This window comes from Elaeis guineensis, chromosome 10, assembly GCF_000442705.2.
Source record: "Elaeis guineensis isolate ETL-2024a chromosome 10, EG11, whole genome shotgun sequence".
NCBI classification, from domain to species: domain Eukaryota; kingdom Viridiplantae; phylum Streptophyta; class Magnoliopsida; order Arecales; family Arecaceae; genus Elaeis; species Elaeis guineensis.
The window spans coordinates 35,541,229-35,561,862 of NC_026002.2; the positions used below are offsets into that span (position 1 = coordinate 35,541,229).

Sequence of the window (20,634 nt, forward strand, 5' to 3'; positions counted from 1 at the left end):
AAACCTATGTGTACATCTTAATTTGATCTATTTAATAAATAAATTTTATGGATCAGATCACATTATTTATCTAATGATCAATGATCGTATTGAATTCAAATTTAAATTTTTATTTTATTAATATAAATAAATTAAATTAAAATTAATAAATTTTTGACCTAATTCATATCTAATTTGATCCGATGTGATTGCCAATTCTGTCTTAGGATTGGTCCAAAATAAGTTGGACATGGATATCAAATCTGAAATTTTACTTGCCGCCTAGCAACCTGCTCCAAGCCTCCCACTCGATTGAGACTTCCGATAACAGAAAAAAAAAAAGGAAATACCCAACGCGAAACCCCAGCCATCGTCTAAGCTTCCCTATTCGGCCGCTCCAAGCCTCCCACCCGGTTGGGACTCCTGAGGATGGAAAAAAGAGAGGAAAATTGAGGGAAAACATTGGAAAAATCAATGAAAACAAAGGAAAGACGGAAAAAATTTTAGGTAAGATCTTTTCGCTGATCATTTTTTTTTTCTGCTTCTTTTTCTTTTCATTTCATTATCTTATTTGGGTAAGGAGAGCACTTGAGAGAGATAGAGGGGTTTCTTAGGTTCCATTTGGGCTTTTCTCTCAAGTATATGGGATTTTGTGTGACTTGTGGCGGTGTGAGTTGGTTCTTGAGGTTGTGGCGGTGCGAAAATAAAGGAAAAATCACTGGAAAGATGAAGAAATCAAAAGGTAATACTTTTCCCCATATAGATTGATATATTTGTTTTCCTTTCCCTTTTTTTCTTTTCATTTCATTTTCTTTTTTTGGAGATCTGTGGGGAAGCAGGACACCTGAGAGAGACCGAAGGGGTTACTTAGGTTTCAGTTGGGGTTTTGTCCCAAGCATATGGGTTTTGTGTGAGTTGTGGTGCTGTGAGTTGGTCCCTTGAGGTTTTGAGAGCTTAATCTTAGTAGAAGCTTAATCTTGGTAGAAGATTATTACATGACTTTGTGTGTTCCTGTTTTTTCTAGGTTGGTCACCCATCAAACAATGGGAAAAATAAGAATGGCGAAAGAATTTCTTGTTCAGTCTTTATCAGAATGTTGATTTAATTATTGATATGACAATTAACAAAATGCTTTTTCTTACGAACAATAAAAGGTTTAGGTGAAGACCGGTGGCCTATATGAGATAATTGGAAATAGTTTTTTATATAAGGAATTTGCTGTAAGTGATCATAATGGCTTTTATGTTGATTCAGCATGTGGTTGGAAAAAAGAGTCCTAAGGTTTATTATTTGGTGGATACCATTACTCAAAATGGTTTCCAATAATAGACTGTTATTTTTATGATCTCTCTGCAATAGTTTTTTCTTGCAAATCACTAAATTTTGCCCATTTATTTGGAAAACAAAATGTTTACTTGTCCATTTTGATGACTATTTGAGTATGCTACTGAGACATTTATGTATTGTCCATCAACATTTATGAATAGCTTTATTTGGAATAAGGAAGATTAAATTTCTAGTAGAATTTCTAATAATGGCCTGTTAAGATTGGTGCACACAATTTTTGAGTCACTTCACTTGTCTTTTTGTATTTGCACAACTAATAAAAGAGCAACTAAGGTAGAAGAATATATTAGTAATGCAGTTGTCGGCAATATATTTGCTAAAATATTTGTAAGAATAAAATAAAATGAACTTATACTTGTTCGTTGAATGTTCATTGTATTTGCAGGGAAGTTTGAGGGAAAAGACGAGAACAAGCTTGGTTAAACTGGAGGACAAAGGAGAGCAGTTTTTCTTTTTTATCAGCCAATGTGTCAAGGTGACTTTTTATATCATAATGACCCCACTAAAGACATATTCAAAATGAGCTTCAATTTTTTATTAATAGCCATGATATTATTTTATCTTTGATGTCAAAATAAAAGCTTAGAGACATGTACCAAAAGGTGTCTAAATACTATTTTATTAGATATAATACCAAAGCACATACCAACATCTATGCTTTTATCCTTAATATTTTTTATGAAAGGTGTCTGGTCACCCTATTTTAGTGGATATAATACAATTATGAGTGGTCCACCTACTTTTAAAAATTCACATGCTTCTTATTCAGTTAAATAAAACTTCAAACTACTTTAGTTGCTGCATATTTTTTTAATTTTTTTAATTTTTGCATATTATTTTTGAGTATATGTTGACTTAAATTTTATTATTTATCACTTGATAGAATGTGCAGAGATGATGAACCGGAGTTGAATGTATCATAGGATTTATAAGAAAATAGTGACAGATGAGTTTAAGAATGGAGTTGCTAAGTTCATTGACGTTGCAATTTTTAATAAAAAAATAATCAAAGTTTACTGATTTAAAATTTTTATTTTCAATCTAATAAAAGAGATTACTCTTGATAAGACAGTTGTTATTATTAACTCTGTTTGCAAGGCCATGATGGTTTCTATTTTTGCATTGGGCATGGGAAAAGGAAAATGGTTGAAAGTAGAGGGGATGAAAAGAGAGACATGCACCCAGAATTTGCACTTCTAGTCTTCCACTAAATTTAACCATTTCAAAAGACATTGAATTTAAAAATGCAAAGAGAATATCAAATATGCTGGCATGAGAGTCAATTTTTTAGTTGGTTATCAACTGTATGTCCTCTTTCTTGTCTGGGATAAAAAAAACATCATGACATGAATGCATAATGACATAAATGCTTGTATTTTGGATAAAAATACAGCCCAAGAGACTATACCTCCGGACTTAACAGTATCTATAACTATAGTCAATGCACCTCAAGACACAACACCATCAGAGGTAGTCCAAGACAATACACCTCAAGACAAAATATTTAGAGACAGCTCAAGATAATACAATTGGAGACACAACGCCACCAGTAGAGGTAGCCCGAGACATAGCACCACCTACAGCAGCTAGAATTGTCTTCGAAGATGATGAAAAATCTGTCTTGATTGGGATTGAGTTGACTGTCATTCCTGCACATGCACTATGAGTAAAAATAAAAGTAGATTTTATGGTTGTTCTATATTGTATAAATATACATGTTGGCAGTTGATGGTTCCTTTGTGTTGTTTTTGTTTTAGGGAGAAATTCTATCCTGATGGTGCGGAGCGATACATCTCAAAGAAGATTTTGGATAACCTTCCAAATGGTCGTATCAGATGGTCCATGTATCCTATGAAATTGAAGAACTTCTTGTTTAATGAGTTTCTTGTATGCATGAAACAAACTTGTTTAGTAACTACATACTTGATTCTTATTTTTATTGATTTTAGGTTAATATTTTTTACTGATTGATATACTTCTATACCATTTACAGGATAGTTATAAATTTGCTCATGACCTTACTAAAGGTGTATTGAAAAAGGTGTTCATGAAGGTTGTAGAAAGATGACTTAGTCAAAGGCTAAATTATTTAAGAAAATAGGTAATGCAGAATAATAATACAGAAGATTTGAGTGAAATAATTGATAAAGGGCCTCCTTTTATGACTATTGAGAAATGGGCTAGCTTGGTGGCAGAGTGGACAGGAGAAGAATGGCAGAAGAAGTCGAAGACTGCATCAAAGAACCGTCAATAATCCGACATGAGCATCCACACAGGTGGATCTGCTATCATGTATGCTTATGGTAGACGTATAATACGTACTTTTATATTTTTTTAATAGAGTTCTTTCATCTTAATAAAGGAGAATTCTTCTAAGATACACCAGTGAAAGATATAGCTATTTTTTGTTGGTAATCAATTAGTTTCTTCTGATTGTGGTAGGAGAACTGGAACCACTTTTTGATTATCTATTTAGCTCTGCTCAAAAAATATGTAAACAACATAATGTCCAATGGTAAGGACTAAGGAGAAAATACCAGTTCATGTATATATAAACACATTTAATATATTATCTTCTTCTAACTCTCCAGAAAATAAGTTATTCATCTCACCTAAATTTTCATATAAGTCTTTGAGAATTTCTGGTTAATTTCTGTCTATAAACAATTTAGCTTCAACTTGGTTGACAATAAGATCTACCATTCAATGCACTTTTCTTCCAAACAACTATTGTACTATGCTATCTCATTAAATTTTATATTTCTCAGTTTGTTGGAGTTAGATTTCATTCGTTCCATACTGATATCCTAATTTGAAGTAATTGTTGTTGTCTTTATGGTACTTTTTCATAAGCATTGAGCATTAATTTACAGCCTTTAAATTATTATAGAAAATACTGCTCAGTAGACCGATCTATCACAAAAAGTTGTTTGAATACACTCATAAGAGAAAAGATAATACCTTTACATCAGAGAAAGCAAAGATAGTGAGTGTAAGTATTTTTCTTTTCTTGTTCTTTTTCATTTTGCATATTTACTGTCATAGAGCATGTTGTCATGTTAGTTGTTTATATATTGAATTTTTATTTTTTAATTTTACATTGTAGGAGAAATATGATACTATCGTGTGACAGAAGTATGATGGGGAGCTATCTTCCTATCCTTCTTTGGATGAGGAGGCTTGGTTGGCTATTGCGGGACCAACCGAAAAGGGTAGATTTTTGGGTTAGGTTATAGCTTAATTGCTCCTCCATCTATATCCAACAATACATTATCTCAAAATAGCACCGTTGGATGTGGTGCACAGTCACATTCGAACGATGAGGTGACGAAGGAGATGCATCTTATATGAGAGAATATAGATAAGTTAAATCAGAATATTCAAACATAATAAAATTCAATAGGTCAGATTCTTCTTGCACAACAGCAATCTATAAACCAAATTCTTCATGGCTTGTCTCAATTGATACATCCACAACCACCATCAATATCATCTGGATCGACAACTGAGCATTCTCCTAGATCTTTGGGTATGACTCCGACTACAGCTTCATGGTGTTGGTCACATGCTTGGTGAGCTGCTCCTCTTGGATGGATGCCACCACACCCATACACTCCATTGACATTTCCTTCGGTGGCTCAAACTCCAACTCAGCCTCAAGTAGTTGAAGAAATATAACTTTTATATCTTTCTTCATTTTTTGTGCTATATCATACTTATATGTAGATGTATAATGTTTAGGGCTCTACTTTGGAGCAGCATGTGTCGGAGGGAGATAGAAGTGGACATAGCTGTGGTCAAGGGGATATACATCTAAGCACTTCATAGTTTGTTGTGTGTTTTATTATGTGCCACTTTTCTTATTTTATATACTTTATTATTTGTGTACTTCATGTATTTTGGATATATATGATTGACATTATATGTATTCTATCTGCATTTGCACATACTTATGGTGTTATAAAAATTATAATTTATTGATTTTGGATAAAATATTATAGATTGGATGATTGAATATATCTCGCTAAAATGGAAGAATTGATGTTGCCTGAGGCGAGAAATAGGAGATTAGATATTGCTCGTATGGATGTTATTAGTTATGCATGTATTAATTTTAGATATCGAAAAAAATAAAAAAAAAATTAAAAATTTTAGTGACAAAATATAGATGGACTGTTGATGGAATCTGATCTTAAAAATAAAATTAGCGATAGAATTGTGACAGATTAAAGATAACAAAGATGTCGGACAAATAGTGTACTGACAAAATAATGACAGACTAGCAACAAAATATATTTACATTAAATGACACACTAGCAACAAACTAGCGATTAATGAGACACTATATTAACGACCACATACTAACAACATAGCAATGAAAAATATTTAGTTTTAATGACAGACTAGCGATGAAGTAGCGATGAACAATATATAATATTAGCAACTGAATACTATTAGAATAGCGACAAGTTTTTGTAATTATATTAAAGACTATATAGCAATGGGTTAATAACAGTTTTATTTTTTTTCAATTTTTTTTAGTGACGGAATTGTGACACATTAGAGACGAATCGTTGTATCTTATCAGGGTTATGCTATGATTTTAGTGACGGCCGAAATTGCATCGTTAATCTGTCACTAAATAAATTTAGCGATGGATTTTAGTGATGGCCAAAATAGCATCATTAATCTGTCATTAAATAAATTTAGCGATGGATTAGCGATAGCAAAGACGTCCGTCACTAGTTTAGCGATGAAGCTTTTTGCTACAGTCTTGGTTCTGTCGCTAGTTAGTCGCTAGGCGGTCTTTATCTAGTTTAGCGATAGAATAATAGAAACGGAGTAAAGACAGTGCAGTGCAACAGTCAGAAATTAAAAAAAGTAATGAAAAAATTAATGGCACCATAAATATTTAAATAGTAAAATTAAAAGATAAGGTTAAAATGCTTGGAGGAGAATTTTAGAAAAATTTTGAGTTTTTTTTTTTTGGAATCCTTTCAACAATCCTCCACAAAATTTAAAATTTTAAAAATTTTAAAATAAAAAAATAAATTTCAGGATGCTTATACTATGTAATGGGTAAGGTGACTAATCTTACTTAATGTGAGTAGTTTTTATCTGAAGGAATCGGAGTGAACCAGATCTTGAATTATATTCTTTTAATCTAGACTTCAATTATCACATACATAGTATAGAATTTTTCATTGCGAGTCAGTGCATTAGTAGCCCTGTATATGTATCTTGATTTTTTATGAAAGTTATTAGAGATAGCCCATATCTCATATCTGTGGCCATATACGAATACTCTCATATAAGTGAGCCTCTTTAGGGATGTGTGTAGTATCACATTTCGAAGAATATCTCTCGTATCTCATTTAGAGATAAACTCTTCCTAATCACTATATACAAGCACTAATCACCATAGGAATAGGATGTAATCAATGATTTCTATATCAGATAAACCATATGTGCTCCCTAACCAATCAATCAGCTTCTTATTATCATATTGAATCTTCTTTAAAGGATCTTATATCACAGAGATTGGATTTCTATTGCTGGAAGGTCCTTTATAAACTAAACCCATCCCCCTCGATGATCGTAACTAGGACCTTAATCCTATTTAAATATTTTATAAGGCATAGATCTCAAAGATAACGGATAAACAAATCATTATAAATATACTGTAACTTAATACAAATAAGAAATATTATAATAAATATTCAACACATAATATATCATACCTCTCCTATGACTATATAAATCATGTACCTGTGAGCAATCTTGAGAAATTATTGATGTAAAAAAAAATCAGCATTAAGCAAATCTAAATTATGCTATGACATAGATCACCATTATCAATGAAACAAGAAACATAAATTTTTATGATCCAAAGATGTCCAGAGTAAAATTCAAAATATAAGTTCAGATATAACATAGGAAAGGGATAAAATGCAACATGCATCACAGCGAACCTGACATGTCCTGAAATCTGAGCAAAATTTTTATTTTACTCGTCATCTCCTTCCGGAGATCAGTCGATATTAATTCTGTAGAGGAGGTTTAAGACCATACCAGTGCCAGGCAAAAAAATCCATGAAAAGACTGATAATGGCCTGCCTATACCCCTGCACCATGCTAGAGTCACCAGCCCATTTCTAATCCCAAGGCATTTAACCTGGAGGTGCCAATAAAACTCCAGCACAATATCCTGTAAGGCATGAGATTCACAAAATAGAGATGCTCCAGAGGAAAAAAAAAAAATGGTACTCTGCTATAATAAATAGATTAAGCAGATACTTCCAATGATAAATTCCAGGTCACTTTATGGATAGTTTTAAATGTTTTAAATGCTAATTTCCAGCTATGTTGCAAGAACGACAATAAACTGCATATCTACTACAAAATGAAACATTCTATCAAGAAACCACATATTTAACATCCCATAATTCTGACATATATTTACATTGAGAATAAGATCACATGACAGCAGATCAACCTTTTGACCATATGTGTTTTCCAAAGGTTAAGATTATTTGGCAAAGGAGAAGAAGTGTTAAAGAAAAGAAGTGCAATATACAAATAATCAACAACTCAACAAATACATTTGAGGGCACAAAGATCCTAATCAAGGGCCAAAAAATGAGGACAGAAACATAAGCTGACAGCTAAAGATTTTTAAGTGTGCCGTAGCAGTACGTAAGTGAAAGCTTCAGCAAGTAAACATGAAATTTTCTACATTATAAACTTCCAATTATGGCAACCTTTTCTTTATTAGTAGCTTTGAAATACGAAATTGAAGAAAAATGTCTAAGGTTGTGACCTTGATGAGATTGTCCGACTGTGGTTAAAGCCCAAAACATTAGTTGTTGATTCCAATCTGACCAGGTGAAAAGTAAAAGATTTCTTTTTTCCCCCACCTGAGTTACTTCAGTTATTGTTCACAAAACATCAAGAACACATAAAGACAGATTATAGCCAGACACTTAAACCAGACAATAGCGAGTTTTTTTCACAATGAAATCAAAGTCAAGAGTACTGATTATAGATTCATCTTATTAGTTAGTTAAACAACAACCAAGGTTATGGCCAATTGTATGGAACGATTTACAGATCAAGTTTGTGGAATGTTGTGGTTAAATAATTCAAGCAAAGTAAGATAATTTACATGTCAGTATATCTGAGCTTATAGCAATTACAACTTCATTGTTTCAATTTTAGTAAACTGTCTATGATTACTGAACAACATACATAACATCAATCTCAAAGCCCTTCCAACCACCCCCAGATGATATGATTTCAGGTGAGAGAATATCCCACCATAAACCAAGTACAAAAGTATATAGGTAGGAAGACCTACCTTAATACAGGATCTCAATTGAACAAGGAGCGACCCCCATAATTAATCCAAAGTAAAGATGAGTCCGAATAAAAGCAGAAATCAAACCCTAACCACTATAAGCTGCAGCAATTGAGCGGATATGATGAGCACAACTGGACAAAAAGGGAGCTGGCAAGTTTTAAACAAGTGAGTGGATATAAATAATTGCATGTAATCAACGTCCACTAATATCTTCTTAATCACAATCCAGGGACATACAAAAAGCCTTAGATTATTAGAACAGAGCTTTAAAAATTTCTTATTTAATTTAAAACTAAATAAAACTATAAAAAATTATAAATAACTTACAGAATATCAAGACATAAAATTAATTAAATTCAAAAATTTGTTGGATACTATCTTAAGACGTACTTTCATTTTTTGTACAAAAAAAATCGAAAAAATTATCCCAAGATATGACTGGAATCTTCCGTCTGTGAGTATGGTGTGGAGGAGGCTGATGGAGATCCATCCAGCACCTTAAAAAAATTATAAAGATAAAAAATTTGAAAATAAAAAGTCAAAAAGAAGGGAGGAAGATGATTTGATGGGATGTAAAAATTAGGACTCGATATGGTTATTTTATAACTATCCAATATAACCGTTTATGATCATTTGTGACTATTTGAATTTTTATTAACTCATGAAGATCTGCAATAAAGAGTCTAACGATCAAAAAATAAAAATAAAATTAAATACATATAATCATTGGATAATTAGCGGTCAAAAATTTAAAAAATGATAACGAAGAAATTAATGACATTATAAATATTTAAATAATAAAATTAAAAATTAAAATTAAAATATTTGGAGAGAAATTTTAGAGAATTTTTGAGTTTTTCTTTTTGGAATTCCTCCAACATCATCTTCAATGTATAATTCTCTTCTTTCTAATTTGACCCTTGAAATTAATCATTGTAATGATGCCCCTCTCTCTTGACTGCAACATGGTTGGTGGGCATTAAAATTTTAGTGTTGAAGTTTGGCGGCAAGCAAAAAGAAGCATCCTGGAACATGGCGTGGGGTTCTTGTATGCGTCGTTCATTTCATGTAGAGAGAAAGACAAGGCGGAACTTATCAATTAGAATTATTTGACATCATCTACGGGGGTTGCGCAACTATAGGATGCTTATGTCACAACACATGTTGAAAGGAATATGTTTGGAATTATTACTCTTTGGTATTCTTTATGCTTGGAGTTACTATTCTTCATCTCTATTAATCATTTTATATATTTTCAATAAATCAATCAAGAAATTGTAAATTGTTCTAAATTATCCAATGCCCCTTTCTTTAAAATGGACGGGACATGCACAAAAGGGGAGAAAACAACCATTTATAATAAAATGGTAGATATCATTCTATAGTTGCATTTTTTTTCCTCCTCTCTGTTCCTCTCCAACATTGGAAAGTAATGCTATAAATAATAAACTTGGGGCAAACAGTAAAAAACTTAAACTATCCCCTTATTTTTATGTTTTAAAAAAACATCGGCTCACTTGCATGTGCAGTGTTCCAAAATAAAGGAGAGTTCTATTTTTTTATAAAAATATTGCCATGTCTTTTTTTTTTTTTTAATAGATGAACATGATCTATTTTGTAGGATCATACAATCGTATCCATAATTGCAAAAGAGACGAGTAACTTAGGGTGTGTTTGGTTAGCAATTAAAAAAATAATTTTTTAATTTTTTAATTTTTAAAAAATAAAATTCAAAAAGTAATGTTTGGTAACACTATGAAAAGTAAAAAATTAAAATTAAAATAATCAAAATAATTATTTTATATGCAAAGCAAAAATTTTTTACTTTCTAAAATTTATTTTTTTATTTTTTTTACTTTCGTACGTTTAAAATGCCAAACTAAAAAGTAAAAAATCCGAATTCTTCTCCTTCGTCGAGCACTTCACCTCTCCATCTCCTTCTCTCTCCCTTCCTCAATCTTTCTCTCTCGTCGAGCTCTTCATTTGCCGTCCCTAAATATTGCTTTTTACTTTATAAAAATATAATTATTAAATATATTTTTTATTTTTATTCAATAATAAAAATAAAAAAAATAAAAAATATTTTTTAAAAATTAAAAATCAAAAAATATAAATCTTTAGCACAGTGGAAGATATAGGATCTCAAGGTTGGAGTATGTTTTTTTTTTTGTTTGATAAGAAGCCGGAACATGATTAATAGCGATGATCGTTTTCAGCCCCCAAGAGCTGAGGTGGTCCCGAGGTTTGTTTGACAGGAAAAAACAACTCCTGTTGCTATCTCACTTGATGCGAGAAGTTTGTCCCGCAATTTGATGGAACTTAGGACTTCATAGAGGTGAAGAAAAATCCTTTTAAGCTTGAGGAAAAAGGATGGAACTAACTATGCGTGGCTATTATGCGGCACATCTGGCAAGAACGGAATTTTAGAGTATTCAAGAAGAACAAGATCGAGCCTCCCTTCCTCGATGCTTCGCAGGGGTGCTGCATTCCTTCCAATGATGGGGTGCTTTGTGCTTGGCTAAGTCCATAGACAATTGTAAGTCCTTATCTTGCAGACTCTCCTCTCCTCTCTCACTTCGTAGTTCTTTCCTCTTCTCATTTCTTGGATGCATGTATATTTAATTTAATAAATTTTGAGGAAAATTTCTCACTTCCTCCATATTTTTTATCAAAAAAAAAAAAAAAAAATCTCTTCATGTCATCACTACCAACAGTCATAGTCAACTTGTTAAGCTCCTTCGTGGCTATTACTGTTTAAAACCTCGTACGTTCTTTCTCTTACCTCTCTATCTTCCATCCCTCAGATGATGACAAAAAAAAAAAGGTAAGGATACACGGGTTTTAAATTGTCCGTACTTTTTAGTATGGAATACGGCAGCATCTGCCTGACGGCTTATTTTATGACTAAATATTACTTGCAGGGAGACCTTACATGGCCTAGCACGGCGCTTAAAGCATGGAGGTTATTTTAACAACGTGTTAGGAGGTTTTGGGTAAACGGAGGAGGATGAACAATGGCGGACGTGGCGCCACGAGCCCTTCCAGCCGAAACCAGCCGGTGGTGGGCCTCCACGCGTCGGGACCGCATCCAGCTGGACCTACGCCCGATTCATTAATTAAATTAATCGCCGAATTGTTGATGGTAATTAAATCGATAAAATCGTTTTATTAAACTAAAAGAACGGTGCGGGTTCCCGACAGGCTAACGTTGCATCACCGCCCCGCTTCTTTCCTGTCGCCCTTTTCCATTTTCACGCCTTTTAATTAAATTACGATACTGTCCCCGTTTCTTCTTTATTGGCCAGGATGTGGGTGCCACTCATGAGATTTATCAAAAGAGGAAGTCAAAGAATTTGAATGGCAAAAAGACCCCACAGAAGAGTGGTTAATTCTATTTTCAAACTTATCAACTAAGAGATCATTGAGAATTTTTTTATTAAAAAAATGAGAATTTTATACATATGAATTGGATGATACTAGTGATGTAGATTAGGAGACTTAACAAGAACTTCAGAGCAAGATTCATCGTATTGATATCGGATTCCTATTGGTACCATCTTATTATTGTGTTGATATGGAAGCCGGTTTGACATTTCAGTATGATCTTCATATAGCATATCAATTTGATACTAATACTATACAATATGATGAATACATACCAATACGACAAACTATACTTCAGAGTAATACAGTAAAGAAATCAAACTAGCTAAGAGGGAAAACAATAATAATTTTAGAAGTAGGAGAGAAAACATAAAAGGAAAATTAAAATCTAAAAGCTATCTAGTAGTTTATCTTCCCATTAATCATCTTTAGTATCACATGAAATCCACTGATCATCAAAGAAGATGCTAACCTACTAGAAACTACTAAGTTTATCACTACTAATTCTTGAAACCCATCAAGATGCCTCAAAATCTACCATAGCTGCATAGAATTTATCATGCAAAAGATTTAAAAGTGATCAAGTTTCATGATTGAAGCATGTACTTATATAAAACTTTAATTAAATTAATGTGTAAAAAAAAAAAAAAAGAGGATACAGGAAATATTTATAGGCCCTAAGATCCTTTACGTTGATGGGGATAAGCAAATATCCTTAAAGCCCAACTAAAACACGAAACAACTATTAAATACTAGAAGAATCAATCTTGTTGATTAAGGTTTAAGGATACAATTCAATCTAACGGTGAGCCTAGTACTATTAGATTGGTTTCGATGGCAATTAGTTTGTCACCGTACAGGATTTAATGGTAAAATGTGTGCAATCAAATCCTAAACTCCTAGTTTGATTTGAACTCAATGCTAGGGCTTTGTGATGGAGTTAGTGCTGTCAATATTTTTTGGATGATATATGGCCCATCGTTCGATCAAACTGAGTTGGCTTTAGACTTGAAAACTTTGACATGCTTTTGAAAAGATTTATAGAAATTTCCTATTGTCGGATAATGTTGACAATAAGCTTCCTTCTTATGATAATCGTGCATTATCAAATGATTTCTAATGACGAAATGCTTGCCGCCAATTCATTTCTAGCATCATGTGACCCCCTTTTTATGTTCATGTTGGTCCGCGCTTTCATTATTCATTTGATTCTTAGATGGTGCATCTTCATTCTAAAAAATTTAGACTCAAAGTAATTTATCATCTTGATCTTTACTTTTTTTAGGAAATAGAAAACTATGCAGACTGAATTGATTCACAATTTGGTTCCATATAATAAAAATAAAAGTTAATTCAGTTGATTTTTGAGCTTGATAAATTTTCATTTAATTTCCATCTATCCCAAAAGTATGTTTAGCATATTCAGGTAAGACCAAAGCAATTAGTTTCAATGACAGGGGCAGTTCCGTTATAATGTATGCCTCGTATTGAAGAACGCCATCGCGTCCGGATGAAGAGCATCAGATGCCAACGCATCCTCCGCCGGTATAAGAGATCCCAACTAATTCTCCCCCGACCCCAAAGCCACTCTATACGTTCCTTGCCTTCTGTTGCGCTTAACGCCTCTCTCGATCCCTCTTTCTCGATCCATCTCGGAGAAGAAGAACGATGGCCGATCAGCTCACGGACGACCAGATCTCTGAGTTCAAGGAAGCCTTCAGCTTGTTCGACAAGGATGGAGACGGTCAGATCCCTTCGATCCTCCTTTCTTTGATTTATTCTCCACTGGTCTTGTTCCCTTTTTGTGTTTCTGATCTCGTTTTGTTTGAGCTTGAGTGTTCTTTGGCCAGATCCGGAGATGGATTGGCTGGTTCTAATTGAGATCGTTAGTTTAGGGTTTCTGTTAGATTTTTATTGTTAGATTATATATTGGAATCTGATGCCTCTACTTATTTCTTGGGTTAAATAGTTGTTGATTTTTTTATTCGTTAGATTTTATTTGGACCTTTGTGGCTGATCAAGTTTTTGATGGTTTATGATCTCTATCTTTTTAGTAGGGTTTGCTGATTCTTGTATCACTGGGTCCGGATTTGGATCATGGGGTTCTAAATCTGTTTGGTATTTGCTGATTGATTGAATCCCATCTTGTTATGATGCTGCAACTTTTCGGATTTTTTTTTTCTTTGGTCATTTGGTTTTTTGGGTTTGACATTTATGTGGTCTGGTGGATTGAATGGCTAGAACATCAGATGGAAAGGTGATCACATGCACCCGTAGTTGATTTTATATGTTCCAAGTTATTTAGATCTGGAAATATGTTTGTTCTCTCTGTTGATGGACGCAGATGTTAGTTAGTTAATTCAATTTGAAAGCAAAAAAGTTTTCCACCTTCATGTTTCAGTAATTTGTGTGCTTTGTGCTGGGTAGTGGAGCTAAGGGTTGTGAACCTTAATATTTGGAAAGTTGTAAGGTTACCAGACCCCAGACTTGTACCATTCTATTATAGTGCCGGTATGCTGTATGGTATGAGATGGCGAGGCGTGTTGTGTGTCGGTATGGCACGAGACTTTGTACACGTTTGGCACTGATACGGTACCATACACTGATATGGTATGGTACCAGCTGGTACAGCAAACCTACTTGTTCTAATTGTTGACATTTTAGATGCTATTGATTGAATCATCTCTCTTGCTTTTGTTTATGGAAAAGTTGGGCCATGTCCAACCAATTCATGAAGATATTAGGCGGGAAACAAAATTGTCCTTTTTATTCAGTTAGTATTCAGAATACTTTCTGTTTCTGAAGTAGTCATACAAGTTTTTGAATGCTTCGACTAGCAAGACTCTGAACTGTATGCTTGTGATAATCCGAACATTGTTGCATGATATCTATTTTTAGTGGTCAAATGTGTTGTATTTGGTTTAAGATTCTGGAGGGATTAATTCTTGTCACGATTACAGTATCTTATAATTGTTTGAAATATTATGAGTTTGATCTAGTCAGTTTGATACATCTTGGCATGTATTTGTCAGAAGTGCAACTTCCAGCTGGATTTGATCCATCTGTCTTATTCTTATTGTTTGTGTTTCTGAAACTTACAGCTTGAAGCTTCAGTACCTCTAGCATCTCTTATGTTGTGTTGGGTTATTTTGGGGGTATTTACTATCATGCTATCATATAAAAAAAGTTAAGAAGAATATTATGTGACACTAAGTGCATGATTGACCACATATCCGTCCGCTGAAACTTAGACATGTTGTGGATGATTTATGTTGGAGTTATAAACATTTTAAGAAGGTTTTTCCTGTATTAGTAAATGTATAATCGGAAATTAATTTTGAGATCTTATGTGGAAGTGATAAGGAAAAGAAATTAACATTTCCCAGGGTGCATTTATGCTAGTTTCTTTCCTCTTGCTGGAGATTGAAAGTGACAGTTTCCTTTGCAACATGGGTCCAAAGTGAACCCTGTGATGCTCTAGCTGTTGAGCTTCTCAAAGCTTTTATCTAATCACCCTATAGGGTATATTGATTAATGTGAAGCAGCATTAATATAAAATGGCAAAGTGGAATTAAAAACATATTTTCATTCTGAATTATTCCATAAATTATTCTATAGCTACAACGTTATTATCGTACAGGATATGGTTCAATCAGTAGAGGCACATCTAATTTATACCATTATACCTATTATGAACATCCCATTAATTTTCAAAGATGTTGATGTGGATCATTTATATTATTATATGCTTTGCAGTTCCTTATGAGGAAGTTAACGATTTCTGAAATAATATTACAATTAAGTGATTTATTGGCTGGTATAGGTCATAATTCTAAATCGATTACTTTGTTCATGATTTTATTGCATAGGCAAGGGTCTTTGTCTTTTTTTTTTTTTTTTTTTTTAATCATATGCTTTGCAAGCAGTTCGAACATTAAAAGTTGTAGATTGTGCCCACACATTTAGTTCAATGTATTTAATTTTTTGGTCTTTAAATGTCATGAAATTGGATGTACTTTCGATTCAAAAAATTAAAGTTTGGATTTATATTCTATTGCTGAATCAAACTTATGATCGAATTTGTGGTAATGTTTATTAAAAAGAATTTACTTCAGTCATATGGTAAGTTTGGCAGGTAAAGATCTTTGGAGGCTTTTGCTGTAGTTCTTTATATATGCATGTACAACTATTAAGATACTTGGATTCTATACTTAGATAATTCTTTTTTTCAGTTATTTCATTTATTTTTCTCTTTTATTATCTATTTCTTTCCTTTTTCTCTTTAGGTCTTTTTCTATGGATCCACATAGTGTAGGGGCAGGTTTTCTATATATCTGTGTAGCAGAAGGTCTGAACATATTGTCTTTAGAAGATCCATCTTTTTGGCACCCAATTAGCTTAATGTGTGTCCTTTGTGAATGTAAAGTGTAGTAGAAAGCATTCATATAAATAGTTTGCTACTTGAATATGGAGTGGCGGATGCTGCTTTTTGCTTTGAAAGGCTGGCCTTGTGATCACAAATCTTCTAGATGGTTTCATGATTCAGCCAAAATGGATGCAGGCTCGCAGATAAAACAAGCCACTATTGCACCCACATTTTTTTTAACGCGCGGGATCTCAGCAATTGCAATTTTATGGTCTTCAAAGGGGAATCGGTTTTTGAGAGATTCTTTGACAAGAAAATGCAAGATACAATCTTTGGAATAGTTAGGTTTAAACTTTCAACCATGATGTTTCGGATGAAACATCACCAAAATTGTCGTGGAATCTGCTGTCATGTTAATGTCATACTTTTGGAGCACTTGAAGAAGATCTATGCATTTCACATTAGGCCATTTGAATACTTTATATTGATGGTTATTTACATCCAACAGTTCAAGATTACCCGTTATTTTGATTAATATAGCATTAGGTTAGACAGTGTTGGTTTTTCAATTGCACATTTAGTTGGATCAAATGTATTTGGTTTTTCAAATTCTTGAGATGTAGAGGGTAGTTAGATAGAGTCAGAAACTACTGGTCTCTTGTTCAAATTTGAATGTGATTATTTGGATTCAAATTCTTGAGATTTAGAGATTTTAGCAGTCAGATAGGGCCAGAAATTACTAGTCTCTTGTTCAAATTTGAATATAATTATTCAGTGCAACTCGAGCCTCTGGGATCTGATAGATGACTAAGTACATTAACATTTGATCTTTATTGTGTTAGTTGTCCATTTCCGTATGCTTGACGCATTATGGCCTAAGTATATGATCTGGCAGATTGTCAATTTTGTGTGTAACAGTGCTTGGGTATGATGTTTTTTTTCATGCAAGTGGTCACCATGCATCATTTCGTAACCAAAATAAGCTATATGATAGCTTTTTCTCCTAGTTCCACCAGCCCATGCAGATTGTAGCAACGCCACTTAATAGTATGACTTTGTTGTTACATACTTTAAGTTCAACAAACCTTTTAATTTCTTTATGGTGCATTACACTCCCTTTTTCATCATTGATTTTTGAAGCTGATGGCATTCACTAATAAGAATCTGCCATTTGTGATATGGGAAAAATTAAGCAATGGCCATTCACAACTGCACTATATTATGCTCATAGATGCCAAACAAATTTACATAGGTTGTAAACTAGGGAAGAGTCGAAATTGAGGATTCGATCAGACTTTGTTGTCAAGGATTTTGGATTTGATGCTAGTGAGAAATATGTTTATATATATATATATATATATATATATATATATATATATATATATGCTAGAATTTGGTTTAAATCTTGTTTTTGGATCAAGCAGCTGCATTGAGTTTGGCTGATTTTGTTGTACTTTGTTTATATATGCTGCTCTGTCTGGTCTCTTTGTCCCCGCTGGTGGGTTCCTTCATAGGCTGAACGGCTAGGTCATGAAAGGTGTACATAAAAACCATAGTGTAGAATGCTGGCATGTGGTTTCTGTGCAGCGTGATGGGAGTATATGAGGTTTGCCATTGATGGGTGATTTATACCTTGGAGTTGCTGAGCCTCCTAATTCACTGGAAAGTGCATCTGAAACTGCAGTCCTTTTGTCGGTAACCATGCTCATTTATTTTATGTTTTGAGACTTTGCAGCATAGTTCACTCCATTTGTGCAGTATCGCTAGTTCATCAACTTTAAACTGATAATTGTTGTTGGATCACTTGCTGGTTCATCAGTTTACATTTGTGCTGCATGCTTTCTTTTGTTTATTTGCATTCTTATTTATTTATTTATTGTTAGGTAGGCACGCTGAAAAATTTCGTTTTAGTGATGCTACAATAACTTATGTTAAAGTATGGAAAACAACGTGCTTTTGAATATAAATTCTACTATTTTTTTGTGTTGAATGTTGCTACTGGGTATTGAAATTCCCAGATAAAAGGAAAAGCTATGTGATATGAAATCATAATACAATTTATTTTTCATGAAACTCCACAGGTTGCATCACAACCAAGGAACTGGGAACTGTTATGAGATCACTGGGGCAGAATCCTACCGAGGCGGAGCTTCAGGACATGATCAATGAGGTGGATGCAGATGGCAATGGTACAATAGACTTCCCAGAGTTCCTTAACCTGATGGCTCGCAAGATGAAGGACACTGATTCAGAGGAGGAGCTCAAGGAGGCCTTCCGAGTGTTCGACAAGGACCAAAATGGGTTCATCTCAGCTGCTGAGCTTCGCCATGTCATGACCAACCTTGGTGAGAAGCTTACCGATGAGGAGGTTGATGAGATGATCCGTGAGGCTGATGTTGATGGTGATGGCCAGATCAACTATGAGGAGTTTGTCAAAGTCATGATGGCCAAGTGAGAAATCCTTCCTCACTAAGAACCTTTCTAAGAAAAGCAGAACATCATGGCAGATAAGTAGTATTATGGGATTCCCTTCATTCGTGGTCTTGTAGTTAGTAGTAGTTATTTGGTTAGTTGTGGTAGTTGTGGAAAGTATAAGAACAGTGATACATACCGTATCTCTTCTGACTTGGGTGGTTGTGTTGCACTGTTTGTGTTTATTTCTGTTTCCTGATCTTTTCATGCTCTTCAGAACTTGGACTTGGATCTTTATGTAGGATCTTCCTTTTCCATTATCTTTTAAACTATCGCAAACTAGCTACAGGTTGCCATCTTGGATGACTCAAAATTTTGTTGAAACTTTTATTGTTTGTGCCCTTCCTCCTATCCACATGTTGTTATTATGATATCATTTGATCCTTCAAACTCTTGTATGGATCGGTTTCGGTGTGACCAAACTTACATTAAGCTGATGATGCTCTGGGCCTTTTGGGTCCCGTAATTTATCTAATTTGATCATTGCTGCGTGGTTCCTGTGCTATAACGTTCCCCGGCCGCTAGTCGCTTGCATAAATTAACTGACTTAGCCACGTGTCTTCGTTGAGCGCACTAGCTGCGTCTTCAGTGTTTGCTTTTGTCTGTTTGATGACCTTTGGGTGCCCTAAACCTCGGAGGGTCTACCCCCCATCCATTTTTCTAATTGCTGATTCTTTCTTACTTTGAGAGCAGGCCAAATTTGGGATCTGTCTTGCTGGTTCATCTCATTTGGCCTGCAAGCCAGTGAACCCGGGACTGTCGTGTAGTTGCTCCATTAAACACCTGCTTGGATGCTGTGTTGCCATGCTCATACGTCATCTTTTGTGTAAAACAAATATCATATGAATCAGATGGCTTGACTAAGCTGCTATGCTCACCTTTCAGCTATCGGATAATTCACCGTCACTCAAACAGACGTAAGTTTGCTCATTTCTTAAACCTCCTTTTGGGTGAGATTGTGCAGGGATAAACAAAATTTTGCTCATTCCTTAAACCTCCTTTTGGGTGAGATTGTGCAGGGATAAACAAAATTCAATGAGGTCTCAATTGCCATCTGGACCAAAATGGAGGTGCCTATCAGGCATCTTTCAGTCTCTTTAAGAGTGCAACAATCCTTACAAGTAACTACGACTCACAACATCACAACATCAGTCTTGATGCTTGGTTAAGGCACCGAGGATGGCGGTATCTGCTTGTACATCCTAGGAAAAATGATGTTTTTACACGATTGTCCCACCTAAAAAAAAAAAGAAGGGAAAAAGAAGTAATTATGTGGTGCGTGGCGTCACTGCCCAAGAAAAATAAGAAGGCAGTGCTATCTCGTATAAGGTAGCAGCACCTAATAGAAAGTGATGCCTACTTGGGGAAGTCGCATTCTTAGGGTGGGAGCGGAAAACTCTGCAGTGTGCCATATGGACCTTAGAAGGCTCATCAGCAGTTCGTGCACGTGTGGTCCTGGCTCGAACAAGTTGGGCCTCCCGGTTCTGGCTAACGTTGAAGTTTCACGCCCTGCAATGGATGTGACTTCAAGGTTCCGGAAGCATTTAGCACCCTACAGCACAGATGTGGCTTTAGAGTTCCGCAAGCATGTGGCAATGACTGGTTAATGAGTATAGATTCTCTGTGGCTTGCTACATCATGTTGTTACACGCACAAGGTGGTTACAAGAGTCAAAATATTACCATCCAAAAAAGAAAAAAAGAAAAGAAAAAAAAAAAAAAAAGGG

General features: G+C 34.3%; 1 protein-coding gene and 1 long non-coding RNA gene across 4 annotated transcripts; both read left to right on the forward strand.

Moving 5' to 3' along the window:
* Positions 1–248: 248 nt before the first annotated feature.
* Positions 249–5,273, forward strand: LOC105032059 (uncharacterized). 3 transcript variants are annotated; one of them, XR_012135057.1, is made up of 5 exons: positions 249–486; positions 1,712–1,801; positions 3,084–3,618; positions 4,433–4,986; positions 5,068–5,273. It is a non-coding gene; the product is annotated as an uncharacterized lncRNA (long non-coding RNA). The 3 variants fall into 3 exon arrangements; XR_829726.4 differs by having other exon boundaries at positions 3,084–3,213; positions 3,320–3,618; positions 4,433–5,273; XR_012135056.1 differs by having other exon boundaries at positions 4,433–5,273.
* An 8,308-nt stretch (positions 5,274–13,581) lies between these two features.
* LOC105032060 (calmodulin-7) lies at positions 13,582–19,204 on the forward strand. The gene is made up of 2 exons (XM_010906403.3): positions 13,582–13,814; positions 18,518–19,204. Exons 1-2 carry the CDS (start codon positions 13,739–13,741, stop codon positions 18,889–18,891), a joined length of 450 nt encoding a protein of 149 aa, XP_010904705.1. The 5' UTR covers positions 13,582–13,738; the 3' UTR covers positions 18,892–19,204.
* Positions 19,205–20,634: the final 1,430 nt, after the last annotated feature.

Bases quoted from the DNA above. Each gene is read 5' to 3' on its own strand.
- LOC105032060 (XM_010906403.3), top strand. From the start codon at position 13,739: ATGGCCGATCAGCTCACGGACGACCAGATCTCTGAGTTCAAGGAAGCC. The intron at 13,815-18,517 runs GTCAGATCCCTT...GAAACTCCACAG, and splicing joins GTTCGACAAGGATGGAGACG to GTTGCATCACAACCAAGGAA.